The following is a 14,930-nucleotide window of genomic DNA, read 5'->3' on the forward strand; positions in this document are numbered from 1 at the left end:
GATGAAAGAGAAGGGATGACTGTGCGAGCGAGACACTGGCTCATGTGCGACTGAGCGTGAGAGGAAGTCGGTGAGAGATACTTGCAGCTCGAGAGGGATGGAGCGAGCGGACATGTGAGTGTGTGTCGCGAGCAGGTATAAAATCCACATGCTCTCGGCGTCGTGACTCTCTTATCTAAAAAGGCTATTGTGAGTGGATGCGGCCAGAATGTGTGTTGGATGTATGTGGGAAGCGGAGACAGAAGGGTGCACAGATGGAGAAGAGACAGAGGAATAATCCAAATTAATAAACAAATCAACAGCACAGAAATACTCAACGCTGACATTATGCTGAATACCTTTTTCCCTTAAAAAAAAAAAAAAAATTAAATAAATAAATAAATGCTTGTAATGTTTCAAGGCGGATGAGTGCTTATTGGATACGTTCCTACCAACTGTGCGTGACCTTTACAAAGGTGCCAAGTGAGTGCTCACTCGAGTGTAAAGCCCATTAGCTGCTTGCTCATGCTCCACGTGTGCAATCAGGACACACACACACAAACACAAACACACACATACACACAACAAAATGATGATGAGGGAAAAATGCTCCTTTGAAAACTATCCGAGACACGTTTTCAAGGCCCGACAAAAACGAGCCGCCCTGCATTTGTTTGCTGAAGCCTCCAAAGAAAAGCAAGCTGCTTGGATTTTTTTGGTGTTGTTGTTGCTAGGATACCGCAAATTTAGCTGACAACTATCTGCCATTTCTGTGTTAGTTGTCCTACAGTTACATTATCATTTCAAACTGCAGGAATGATAGACAGTACTGGATAAAAAAATCTGGATATGTGAAGCCACACTGTGCACTTTTAGCTGAAGTTAAAAGAGTTTAAAGTTAAACTGCCAAAATCTGTGTACTAAGTGTGAATATTTTCCTTTAGCATTAAAGATGTACAACTTTTTCATCAAAATACTGAAATATATCTTAGCATTTATACATCTTGAATAATTAATAGTTAAACCACTTTCATTTGTTAAAGCATACATGCTAGCAACAATTGCTAATTTACACAGCTAACAGACAAAAAGCAAGATTAGCATTCATTTGAAATGGTCTTGGTCATCTGATGAATTTAAATCTAATATGTTATGTTATTTGGTCTCTACTAACCTCTGATAGAAATATTTGGCTCTGCAGTAGCTATATTCTCCGCTACGTTCACTAGCTGGTGGCTAACATTGTCTGTTTACTGTTTGGTAGGTAACGCTAGTAAGGAAAAGTGGTTGATTAAACTGGAGTTTGTAATGCAGAAACTAAATGACTTCACTAAAAGAAGCTAAAAAGGCTAAAAAGCTCAGCAGCATTAAGAGGAACTGCAGCTTCGGATGATAATGCTCTGCGGGTTCAGCAATACGAGTGTCACCCTTTTCATCGCACTAATCATTAGATGGATTGTTAGTAGGAAAAGATTTATAAGTGCAGCTTTAATAACATTTGAGTATAAACATTTTCATCATCCTCAAAACACTTGTAGTCACAAAGTGCTGTTTTTGTGATACTTCCTGTTATGATGAAGTGTCCCTTGAAAAATGCTTGACTCTGGCACTTGACTTCAGTTGAGAATGCTGGCTCCACCTCACAGAGCAGAGAGGTGAGGCGGCAAATTAGTTAGGGTGCCATTTATCTTTTATGAGCGCTGAGACTATCCATTATTTAAGTGTGGCGGACATCAGCTGAGTCAACACTCAGCCCTCTGTACAACTTCGCTGGACATGCAATGAAGAAAAAAACAGCAACTTAAGCATCAGGGATCCCCCACTTTCCGTCTGTGCCTTTAAACACATTTTAGCATATTAAGGTTTTTATTTTATTTAAATTCAAATGTTCCCCTGATGGAACATAACACTCTTTATTGTAATTCTTGATTTTATTTTGCGAAGAGATTACATTTCACCACCAATATTTCTTTTTCATGTCAATTTAAAGTCATGTATCTCATGAATTTCAAAGTTTACTTCTAGTTTTCAATATTGTTTAGAATCAATAACATCTCAAATCCAATTTCAGGAGAGCATACAGACTAATACAGAACAGTTTGACACTTTGCTGCTGCTAGAACTCTTTGTCTTAACCTCAGTGGCTTGCTATTAGTCTACAGTCCTGTTGTGTTAAAGTCTGAATCAGGCGGCTAACACTGATATTAGAGCACAGCACAGGATCTTAGAAAACCTTGCTGTCTGAAGGATTTTTCTTATTAAAGTAAAATGTTTTTCAGTAGTCGTGGTGGTACATTTTGAGAAGGTGTATAAGCCTCGAATCTACGCTGTAGTGGAATTGTATTAAGAGTTGCTTTAGCATGTATTGGTTTAGAGCCAATGATTGGTTGGTGACTGTAGCTTTGTATTCAGACCACAGTTTGTTTGCCATTGACAGGAACCGTTCTGAAATTCATTCTAAGGTGGCAGACTGATTCTAAAACCATTGTTAAACTGTCACGTCTTTGATGTCTCCTCTTCAGTGCTTTACTCACACAGGAGATCAGGTGAGAATGCGTTTCCCGACACGTCTCTGACGTAAACTAGTCTGACGTTTGTAGGTGCTAAACCTCTCCTCTCAGCCAGCGCGTCATAAATGACTCCCTCCAACCCTCCCTGCGCTGAGCCCATTCTTTAATCTGTCATGACAAGTGATAAAAGATGAAGAGCACATGAGAGCTAGAGCATGAATGGATGAAGGGGCTTCAGAGTTGTCAAACCCACCGACTGATGTTGGTGAGGTTGAGAAGGCAAGAATTGAGAAATATAAGGCAGAGACAAATGGAGAAAGGCCTTGTTTCTTCAAAGGTGTTCAGCATCGCTTCAGTGGTTTCCCATCCTGCCTGGGGAGTCATGATGCAGTAGGCTATACGTACAGTACTAGGGCATTTCCTGCGTGAGACTTATCCACTGGAGAGAAGTCTGACAGAGGAAGAGAAGCAATAGGGGGGAAATGTTGTGGAGAAAAAAAATTAAAAAAGATGAAAGAAAAACTGGAAGGAAGTGAACAAGATGAATAGTTAAAAAGCTAATTAAATGGTAATAGAAGGAAGAGTGAGTGACAAAAATGATGTGGAGAGGTGAAAAAGGTGAGCATTACACATCATCTTTATTTATGTTGTAGAAACACAGGAAACAAGTGGATAGTTGTGAGTCACCCGCCCACAGCTGATCCAGCTACTAATCTGCCCCTCTCTTTGTGTGATTGCTGCGACTCTGAAAAGGCCTCAACACAACAAGTAGATGTATCACTTCTTCTCTTGAGTGGTTTCTCGGATATTATGTGAGACATGAGTGGAGCGGAATGTGAGTCAAAGAGAAAAGTACAACTAAATAACAGAAAATAATGAATGAACACAATGACGGGAAAATACTGGAAATTATAAAAAGTTAAATCTTACTGGAAAAGAATGTGATTATATCTTTTGAGCCAATGGAAGGCTTTTAATTTGAAACATCAGCGCAGGAAGGTTTGGGTTTCACTGACGGCAGCTTAATGTCGAACAAAAGAACGACAAAGTGCGAGCGATTGCGCTGAATTATTGATAGAGAAGGTTGAGTAGGGAGGATGAAATGTGTTTGTTGCTGTACTGATGGACGTTAGTGCTGTGGAAGTGTACATTATACTGAACTTATGAAGGGTAAACATGGAGGAAATGTTGAGTCTGCATTCATGGTAAAAAGCAAAAGGCTGCTAATTAAATGGCAGAAGATCAAAAACAAGGAAGGCTTCTTATTAAAATAAAAACATATATATATATAAGCTAAATTTTTACATTTACAGTCATATCAAATCCACTTCTGTTTACTTGACTGAGGCGAGTGATTTCAAGTGCTTTCTCCAAAGTAGAGCAGGTAACATCTATGTTTTGACAGCGAAAAATAAAAGTGCGTCATTGTGGGACAGGAGTGTGAAGCACCGCACGCACACACACACACACACACACACACACACACAGAAACAAAGACACACGCAGACACACTGAAAACAGCTCTTGAGGACACACAGGACAAAGACGAGCAGATAAGCTGACAGCGTCTCTGCACAAAACCCCTCACTGAAGTCTATGTGTCTGTGTCTGTGTGTGTGTGTGTGTGTCAATGTGAAATCATAGCTCGAACAGGTGAGTAAAAACAATTATTTAACTTTATCAAACAGACTGAAAAGCATCATTAAGACACAGTCGAGACACTCAACTTCAGCACCTCTAGCTGTTTTCCCAACAATGTGTATTTTTCTCTGCTTTCAAGTCTTCTAAATCTAAGTCTCCTCTCAACCAACTTAGTACATGGGTGTCATTTTCCTCTCCCCCACACATAAGGGGAAGAAAGGGAAAAAGCCACCCCCGACGCATCTGTGAAACTACTAAAACTTAGGATGTGACATCCATATCGAGCTCTAATATCAATCTGAGTGCGTGTGCCTGAGAGCGAAAGATGTTCTGTGCTCAGACGGTCGGCACCCGGAGGTTTATTGAAGAAATGTGGAGCTTTAAATCTGCCAAACTGCTGCTGCTTTGGCTATGAGGGGGGGGGATATAGGCAGTAGAATTACACCTGCAGGATGGAACAACAAAGAAAGAAGGCTGACAATAAGGAGGCGGCGAGAGAGAGAGAGAGAGAGAGAGAGAGAGAGAGAGAGAGAGAGAGAGAGAGAGAGAGAGAGAGAGAGAGAGAAACCAGGAAAACTGGATAATGATCTCTCTAGACTGTGCCCTCCTAAGAGAGAGAGAGAGAGAGTGAGAGAGAGAAAGAAAGAGAGAGAGCTGCGACGGATTTGTTTGTTGTGTTTGTGTGTGTGTGTGTGTGTGTGTGTGTGTGTGTGTGTGTGTGTGTGTGTGTGTGTGTTTTTAGTATGGCTGTGGAGTGCCACTTACTTCTCGATGAGGTCTAACGTCACCCCTGGCACCAGCTTGGCACTCTTCTGCATACAAAACCTTTAGGAAAAAAGAAAAAAAAGTTGCTGATAAGGGTTCAGGAGGAGAACAAGAGGTGCTCAAAGACTAGACAAAGCCATAAAAAAACTGCTTGGCCTCTACAGTACACGCTTTACAACCTACCAGAGAAACAATCAATGAATAAAACACTGGAATGAAAAACGAGACTATCAAATATTACAACCGCTGAGCGCTTTGATAAGTGTGTTTTGGCTGAATTATAGTCAAAGGGGAGGAGGAGGGGCAGGGTAAGGGGGTTGGGTGGGGGCAGCGGGAGACACAGTCATATTTCTGAAACGTCTGGCGTGGGTTTTCTTCTTTTTTTGTGTGTTTTGTTTACTGCGCCTGGTTAGCTCCGACAGGTCGGGCCAGCTGTAAGTAACAGCAGGTCGGCTTTCAGAGGCCCTGACAGGAATGAGCGGAGGCGTCGGAGCTTGTGGCGAGTCGGAGCACACCTGGAGGGGAGCAGGTGTGTGTGTGTGTGTGTGTGTGTGTGTGTGTGTGTGTGTGTGTGTGTGTGTGTGTGTGTGTGTGTGTGTGTGTGTGTGTGTGTGTGTGTGTCAACTGCAAGGAATATAATGTGAGGTAAATTGTCACTACGCTGCCTTAAATTTAAAGGTAACTGAACAACAACTGAATACTTGGTTTAATTTGATCAGTAGTTCTTCTAGGGCAAAAATTCACAGGGTCGACATCACTGAACTTAAAGATACACCTTTCCATTCATTTCAATATGAGTGTCGTCCAATATTTTGTCTGATACTGTGTGTACATGCGTATGTATAGAAATATATATGTACAGTGTAGCTTTGAAAAGTTGGCAGCACTTTGAAGAGCTCTTGTTTAATGTTCATATACAGCTGCCTCCTCCAGCTGCAGAAACAGTTCGATCATATCAGAGCTTTGAAGATGGGATTATCACCGTCTTCTTACCTACATCCATGAAATATAGTAACAGATGAGCCAATTAAAGGGACTGGAGAGGTGGCTGTAAGTTCACATACAGAAATAAAAGTGTGAAACTAGCATATTTCTTCAATCAGTGTTATAAATGTGGAGTTAACTGTTCCCTGCAAACACTATTACAGCTGCTTCTATGTCAGCTGCATTGGATAGCAACTAAACACAACTTCATTCAACACAATACAAGACACAATGAAGCCAAATGGAAATAAAGTCAGAAAATAGCAGAGTATCTGGCCCAAAAAGCATTTTCCCCATAGACCCCCACTGTAAAAGAGACGTCTGTAAAACTGCTGACAGGACACCTTAAACAGCAGACAAGGTCAATCATGACTCTTTCTATTATGAGTTTTTGATCCATGGAGGTTTTATATTTGTGAAACTTTCCTCTAGCCGAGATAAGTGATTTATAAATCTGTGATGTTGTCACAATGTAAAGTCTGTGGGTCGAGATGAAACTTGGGGTTGGGGCCGGCAGGGGAAACACTACTGCGCATATTTGTGGAAGCTAGAAACTTTTTTTGGTCATATGAATTATTTTATTAAACAGAATAACAGGTGGGGAAAATGAATTGTGAAGAGTCTAAGTCAGAGCTCCTCCCTCACTAATAAACAGGATTTTCCATATTTAAAATTGAAATGATTTCATTGGACAGTGAGATATATTTCATGGATATTGTAGGTCAATGACAGATGAGATTAGATTTGAGATCACCCGGCATAGAGTCATTCACTTGGGACAGGAAGGCTGATTGAAGGAGTAATGAGCTGGAGAAGACAGCCTGTTCTGTGGGGACCGGAGGAGACGCTCTCCTCCTCCTCCTCCTCCTCATCCACCCTCCCCCTCGCCCCAGGAGCAGTGTAGTAGTTTCCTCACATAAGATCCACTTCATTTCCCTCCTCAAAGTTTAATATGTACATGCCCGCTCCTACCCCCCCCCCCTCTCTCCTCTCATTTCCCCGCACACTCGCTCTGTCTTCTTCACTGAACCAATTTAAGTTTGGCCACCTTGCTCTCTGTTCTGTAATAATGTTTCAATTTCCTCTTCGTCTCTGCCCTCCGGACCCTCTCCACCTTTGTGTCAACTGTCCCTAGCGTCTTCAGTGTAGGAATGTTTTATTCACCAGCCATAGTTATTGTTATATCTTAAATTTCACTTAAAGTAAAAAAGCTTACTTTACTCCCAAAGCAGTTAGAGGTGAGTTGAGTGATACAGCGTCTCACCTCACCTCTAACATCCAGTTTCTGGGAATCTTTTATCAGCTCCTTATTGATTTCAAATCCCTCATTCCAAGACAGAACTTTTTTTTATTCTTCATTTCTTTCACCTTTTTGGTTGGGAGGATCAGCCAATAGATTGCTCCAGAGACTTATTCTCAAACGATGACTGTGTTTCCTACTGAAATATACAGCCTGCTGAAATAAAGAAGTTTCTACTGTTACTCTAAACAATGAAATATGTTGACATCAAGTCTACTTGACGGACTAATATAAACATCTATAGTTCTCAGATGAGTCCTAATGATTTTAGTGATTCCTTTGATTTTCATCTAGTTCCACCAGCAAGTAGACACATTTAGTTCAAAGTGAAATATATCAGGAATTTTTGGATGGATTGCTACAAAATCTGGTACAGACATTCATGAACCTCCCTAGATAAATTTGGTGTTCCCCTGACTTTCCTTCTAGCACTGTCATCAAGATACATTTTCACTTTGAAAAAAGTTTGCAAAAGTACGCACATCCAAATGATAAATACTAGGTGCTGGACTGAAGAATATGCAAAAAACAGAAAAATAGAGTCCACACATAAGATTATGCATTTACTGGTATATACTGTATGTCCATGGGAGCTTTATCTAATGCACAGACAGTTTTTCCAGTACTTAGGTTTATCATCAAATACCTGTAAAAAATAATGACATTCCTTTCTGTAGCTATATTCTAAGTTTAAGGCCAAATTGGCAATTGATGATGAATACTAAAACTCAAAGACTTTCAAACCATTTGGAAATCTTGAGTGACATAAGCTACTATTACAGACTAAATGTCTCTAAATGTGTGATTGACAGGTCGGACAGATGGACATTTTGCCAAATATAAACTTAAGTATGCAAGAAGCTATAGATGTGATCTTTACACTTTTCTGAGCACTGACACAGCTACTACTACATCACTCAATATTTATTGAGGTTGATTTTTCTCCTCAAATCATCTGGTTGTCCAGCTGTCTCTGAAGTCTGACTGACCAAGTTTAAGACATGGCTGAGATGAATTATGAAGTTGTATGTTTTTCCTTTGAATAGTTTTGGTGTTAGCAAATACTAAAAGATCCCTTCCAGACATATTTTATTTCAAATAAAACTCATCTTGCTTTGTGCGACTGACAGGTTTTTCCATAAAAAAGTTCAGTTAGCTAGTTAAAAATCTTTAAAATTACATCCAACTGTTCGGAAAAATCTCAAAGCTATTAATATGCAATTTTTTATTTTATTTCAAAAGTTCAACTGCTGGACACAAGATATCTTCTACTTCACTAAAAGTCCATTCTCAGTGTTTATGCACTGGCAGCTACGAGTTTCCACATCACACTTGTGTAAATTGAATATAAGAACACAATTGGCTCCAGATTAGTTGTGATGTCACAAAAGCTCATAAACACCTTAAACTTTGATTTTAAAGGTGAGCTCAGAGAAACTTTCCTAATTTTAGCATCTGAATGTGAAAACAGTCTTTTAGTGTCAAACTCTGCACATACATCATTGTGCACAGTAAAGCTCAGAAATCTAACTGAGGGATCTAGAAGAAAAAGCACATTTTTGGCTGGAGGGGGGACTTTAAGTTGAACGTGTTATCAGGCTGAACAGCATTCAGCAGATATTTTCTGAAGGCCAGTGAGTTTTTGGCAAGGCTGGATGTGATGAAAGCTCCCTCCACTGACCTCACAACTCTCATTTCAATCAGAAATCAGGTCTTAGAAACTAATGTATAAAACATGGTTTCAGCTTGTAGAAGATGGCTTTGTTTCCTGCTAAAGATTCACTTTTATTTTGAAGGAATTCAGGGTTTTATGGATTCAGACACGCATCTGCATCCCTGCCTCGTTCCCCTGTGGAGTCTGTCACACAGACTGATAGATTGATACCCACTTTATACTTCATTTAACATCACTTCTCATCACACACACACACACCAGGCAACACATTTTCCATTTTAATTATTTACTTTTGCTCCCTGCCTCTCATTGCTAAGCAGTAAACATATTTGCTTGCTTTGTTGCATTTGTTGTTTTGGTATTGGGAAGAAAAAAAAAAGGCCAGAGGGGATTTGAGTTGTTACAGTTCACGTTCATACACTGTGATTGTAAAAGCCCTCGTCCAATCGCTCTCCTCTGATCACGCAGCGTGTTCTGAATGTAATAGTCAGGTTTTGATCATTTGAGAGGCGCCCGAAACAGTTTCTTTTTTGCTTTTTTAATCACAGGCAGGTTGTGAATCAAAATAACTATAAATACTGATATGCCTCCTCCTCCTCCTCCTCCCTTCCTTATCTATCCTCTCTATTTTCAATGCCTAGAGGGGGGGTCCTGCATCTCCCTGCACACTGTCTCCCTGATGCAACCTCCTGCTATATCTACGCTCTGTTTGCTTTGGACTCCATTTTCAGTTTATCATCTTTGTTTATATCTGGAGATTTGCAGTTTCCCCTTTTGAAATGCCGACTTAATATTTAATTTGTGGCTCAAATGAATAAATGTGGAACTGTATTGGTTTGCAGGTTTTCGCACATCATGGCTCGCAGTCAATATGTTGCCAATCGTTAAGACTTGAGAACGAGCAGTCCCGGTCACTCCTCTCCTCCCCCCTTTGTTCCTAGAGTGTCAGTCACTCAGGGCCTGCTTGCTCTTTAAAGAGACTGCGAGTCCCACTGATGTCATGTGGGATCTCATTATTCTCCAGCAGTGGGGAGACCCTTTGAATTGGAGCGTTAAGTCTTACGTCACAGTCAGGATGGATCAGTTGTTGGAGACAAACTCTCGATCCTTTTTGGAATTCAAATGCGCTCCCGGGTGTGATGGCAGCGTTAAGCGCCGGCGGAGAAAAGCGAATAATCAATAACAAATCAGTGTGGAAGCTGAGAGAAAAGGGAGAATAGATTTTGACCTTGTGATTTGGAAATTTCACTGTCAATTGACTCAAATCACCTCAACTTTTAACGTGAACTAAATAGATAGGACTGAATAGGACTGTCAATTTTTCGTGAGGTCAGATTGGACTGCATGGACTGAATTTATATGGCACTTTTCTAGTCTTCCAACCACTCAAAGCGCTTTACAATACATGCCACATTCACCCATACATACATGGTCCACACACCCAGCATCTGTATGATATATAGTAGTGGGAGTGAAACATTTAAGGAGAATGTTGGGTTTTTAGAAATGTCAGGACCCATTTTTACATTTGGGGGTGAGTGTGATATTCACAAAAAAAGGGATTTTATGAGTTAAACAGTTCATATACACAAAGGTCAATTTCTGTTTGTCTTAAAAAAGAAAAAGAAAAACTAATTCACGACCACCAAAAACATTTCTCCGTTCTCAGTTTAGCAGCACCTGATATTGTCACTAAGATGACAATAGATGGTCCACCTTAAAGGTTGATCCACCTTAAGTGAGCCCGGCCAGGCTAGGCTAACCAGTTGTCATTGACTACAGGGATAACCCCTTCATGTTAATCAGCAGGTGGCAAACAGGACACAGGAATTTACTATTGTACATATTTATGTTATGTGTGGTATTCTTTTAATGTTACATGTTAAACTTATTCAGCTACTGAATAAGCTGATGCTGTGTGTAGTTTATTGTAGTATAAGTACAAAGAACTATAAGAGCAGTATTGGCATTTCCACTTTCTTATTGTTACATAACGCTCATATCAAGCTGCTCATTAAGTGGCAGTGGACTCCTAAACTCCAGCTGATTGTTTCAGAGCTAAAATGTCAAATGATGATACATGGTGATTAATGTGCAGGATAAATGTGAAGCTGGATCAGCACAGAAACATGCTCCCTTACTGCTTTCACTTCATTAGCATCAAAGTGGGGTGCTACTGCTATACTGGACACATTATGCTAATTAAAATACATTTCCTGAACATACAGTGATGTTAACCTTGCCTGTGGCACTATCAACTTTAAAGGAAAATCCACCTTAAAAAATGCACATATGTTACTTCCTATAATATTACGCAGATACATTTTAATTAGGGTTTTTTTTTTTTTCCTCATCTCTGACCAGCACAGACTCTAGAGATGATGTCACCTCGAGACAAATCCTGGAGCGGCTCCGACAATGAATAATGGAACAACTGTTGAGACTTGATGTGACAGCAGTGGTGGTGATTTTTGCAGGGATATGAACACATTTACTGACTCACAGCTAGAAGCCTGACATTCAAATTACACTGATTTGGATGTACAGTAATAAGCAGATGTCACCTGATGACATTAGTAAGTAGATAGACTATTGTGCATATTTACTCGTTTTGACTGTCCAGAATAAGATGAATATGTTGTGGTGATTTCATGGCTGAATCCTGCAGGGGTTTATTTTTTTATACAGATGGGTGAAAATTGAAGTGGAGAAACATGATGAATGTTGCTTCTATAGGGGACACCAGAATGGTTTGAGTATAAAATGGATGGAATCATTCTATAGTCACAGTCAGATCTCAATCGTTCTCTTCATCATCATCATCAAAAGGGGAAATGTCTCCACAGATTTACAGAGTCGACACTGTGCTGTATGTTGGTTCTTCCTTTAACCTGTCCACTATGTATGGGTATCTATTGAAAGCTTTACAAAGAGATGCACCTTCTTTCTTACTCTTTCTGTGGAGCATCATCACAATGACATGAGGCTTTAGCACAGAGGTGTTCTGTTTCATCAAACTTTGTCCCCACTTTCCTAGAGTCTAGAAAAACTGAGTAGTGATGACTTAGTGAGGTAACTTTAATAGAAACTCACGATTACTTTTGTTGGACAATATATTGTCTCAGAAATAATTGCGATAAATGATATTATTGTAATTTGAAGACCATTTTATACCACTGATATAATGATAACTTAATAGCATAATAATGCAAGAGGGGCGGGGGGTGGGATTGGAGAGTGGGCACTACTTCCTTAAAAACAGAGTTATTTACCTTTAATTCCATGAGGAATGGAGGACACTACTTGCTTAGTCAATGTGACATGAATAGCCTCTTAGCTGCTAATGTGAAGTGTGGCAATATTGAGGTCAGAAAATGATCAAGGTCATGTCTATGTATCATACGATAAGTCCATATACAGACATGACGATGTTCATAATTCCGTTTATTAGTTGATAATAAATGTGAGGCCTACAGCTGACAGCGATGTCTTGAGAGTGTCCATTCAAAAGGGTTTCTATTCTACAACACTGAGCACTGTTGCTATTTTAGAGACTTGACTTGAGATGGACTTTGAGTGGTCATACCTGCTTTGTAAAAACAGATAAAAGATGATATAATGATCACATTCAGGGAGGTGAAAATTGAAGTTTTGTGCAAAAAACCCTGTTTTAAGAGGCAGCACACTGGGTGAAGCTTCCTGCTGATCAGGACCTCGTGTACAGACTCTGTAATCAGTGTGCATGTACGATGGGGGGTTTTCTGAGGTAAACCTGCTGCTCCCTTTAAATCAACAGAGGTCCACAGGAACTTGTCAGCTAAGGCATATGCAGTGTTATGTAACCTTTCCCTCTGTAGTTCACCCTATACTCAGAGACAAGGGAGGGGTGGTGAGAGGTAGAAGGGGGTGAAAGTGTCAAAATATTACAAGTAATTTACATTTAAGTCATTAAAGCCAGGGGTCCACAGTAAGAGCAGAAGGGGGGTGTTGTAATCATTTCACCTATAGAAGCTGGAAAAAGAACATATGCAGCCACGTTTGCTCTCAATGAACATAATGAGGCTGCAATGTGTGTATGTGTGTATGTGTGTATGTGTGTGTTTCAATGGGGAGCTCCTGCTGAATGAACGGAATATAAGATGTGGTCACGTGAGCCTTTACCGCTGCGGCATTCCCATTAAAATCTCATCTGAGTTCCTGTACATACACACACATGAAGATAATGAGATGCTACTTGAGGTCACAGTCATTCAGGTTAAAAGGAGCACTTTTATGTGTCATTATCAACATGTATATACCACTTGTGTATAAGCTATGGATGATTATTCACGTACACGCAGCAAAAACATGGAATCCCAGTGGCAGGGCGAGCAGGAGTGGAGAGCGGGTTGTATTGGTGCAATATTGAAGAGATGAGAGCAGGTGCCTGCTGTGTGGAGTCGGCTCAGCCTGCTTTGCATTCTGCCCTGCTGCCTGATTCCTCACTAAAGCTCTGAGTGACAGAGAGAGTACATTTTACCCTGAAGTGATCTTTCTATTACTGTGGACATGTGGGTTTTTTTGAACAAGGTGTTTTTTCAAGTCCTGTCACAATTCAAAGTCATGATCCAAATGCTCCACCTGTTTGATTAAGGATAGTTTAAGAGCTGCCTTGTGTAAACTTGGGTTGATAAGTATCACTGTTGTAGCTTTTGTTCTACAGTAGTTGTGTCCCCACATTCAAATTTGAGGGGTTTTTTTTCCAGGTGAAATATTTACCATATTTATTCAAACAATGCCTCCCTTAAAATTTAGCGGTGGCATAGATGTTTTAAACAAAAGCTATAATAACGTTGGGAGATAAACTTGCAGAATCTAAATCTAATATCTGCTGCTAGTCAAATTGGTTTTGGATGGAGGTGATTTTAAGGTTCATGATTTCTATTGACTTTTGCCTTTGTGTATTTTTTGGGAGGGTGCTTATATGCAAGCTGCCGTCACAGTCGCAAACTTCAATAAAAATCTATGTATATAAATGAAAACCAGCAGTGGCAGTGCGGTGAGATGATTCAGTTTCATTTTACTGTCAATACACTGCAGTGAGGAGGACCAGGTAAACAAAACAAAGTGTTGGAAAATTTGATATTTTGTCCTGATGATGGAGCGAGATGAAGAGTCAGCAGACAAACTAAGTCATTAAGAAAACATCAATGAGATGATATATGGCTCAGTGACAAATACGAGTTGGCAAGATGAAATTGACATTTAACCAAAAGTAAGACTGAATGCTCCTGAAAATGTCAAATGGTGTAACCACAAAAGAATGATAAACATTACATATTTTATCCACCTACAGTGTATTTAAGTGTACTCATACAAATAATTACTTCATTTAAAAAATGTAAATGTGTTCCTGATTGTAATGATTCCCCAGATTCAGAATATTTACAACAATTATAATCCATTACCTTTATTTAATATAAAACGTTATAATGTAAGATCATGCCAAACTAGTTGATATGGTGTTTTATTGAGAATTTACAGTTTTTAAGCAAGTTGAATTATTTGGTACAAAGTTTTTATGGTTACACCACTTAGACATTTTTGCCATAATCCTCTAATATATTCTCTCAAAATGGATTTAAAGCAGAAATTTGATGCTGGGTCCACAAAAAAAGAATGTGTGCAAGTTATTCATACGCTTATTTTCAATGTCAACCCCTTTACATTTGACTAAACCACATGGGCACAAAAAACCCTCAATGACCCGTATAATGGGTGAACAACCTGTGCCAATCCAGCAGTAGATATGAAGATAATTCAACTGTCAACCTCACGATGGCACTGGGTCCAAAGTCAGTTTCTGCCGCATTTCAATTAAATGTCTCTCGACTTCTTCCACTGACAAAGCTAAAATGTTGCATCTTTTCCTTCATGTCTCCATCTTCCTTCTCCTGGTGTCACCCCGTTCCCTCCCTCGCTCTCTCTCTCTCTATTTACAGACATTCAACTCCTCCATCTCTCCCTGTCCATCGCCGCAGCAGCAGCAGTAGCGGTGGTGGGGAAATCCCTTGAAGATGGAGCTCCATCAGTAATG

At 39.9% G+C, this 14,930-nt stretch overlaps 1 protein-coding gene across 4 annotated transcripts in view; it reads right to left on the reverse strand.

Moving 5' to 3' along the window:
• rptor (regulatory associated protein of MTOR, complex 1) overlaps positions 1-14,930 on the reverse strand; it is a 172,657-nt gene that overhangs the window by 81,328 nt on the left and 76,399 nt on the right. For all 4 annotated transcript variants that reach the window (XM_062440710.1, XM_062440702.1, XM_062440694.1 and 1 more), the window contains one exon: positions 4,896-4,955. In XM_062440710.1, coding sequence (XP_062296694.1) covers positions 4,896-4,955 — 60 coding nt within the window. The remainder of the gene's footprint in view (positions 1-4,895; positions 4,956-14,930) is intronic.

This window comes from Scomber scombrus, chromosome 2 (assembly GCF_963691925.1).
Source record: "Scomber scombrus chromosome 2, fScoSco1.1, whole genome shotgun sequence".
In the NCBI taxonomy this organism is placed as follows: domain Eukaryota; kingdom Metazoa; phylum Chordata; class Actinopteri; order Scombriformes; family Scombridae; genus Scomber; species Scomber scombrus.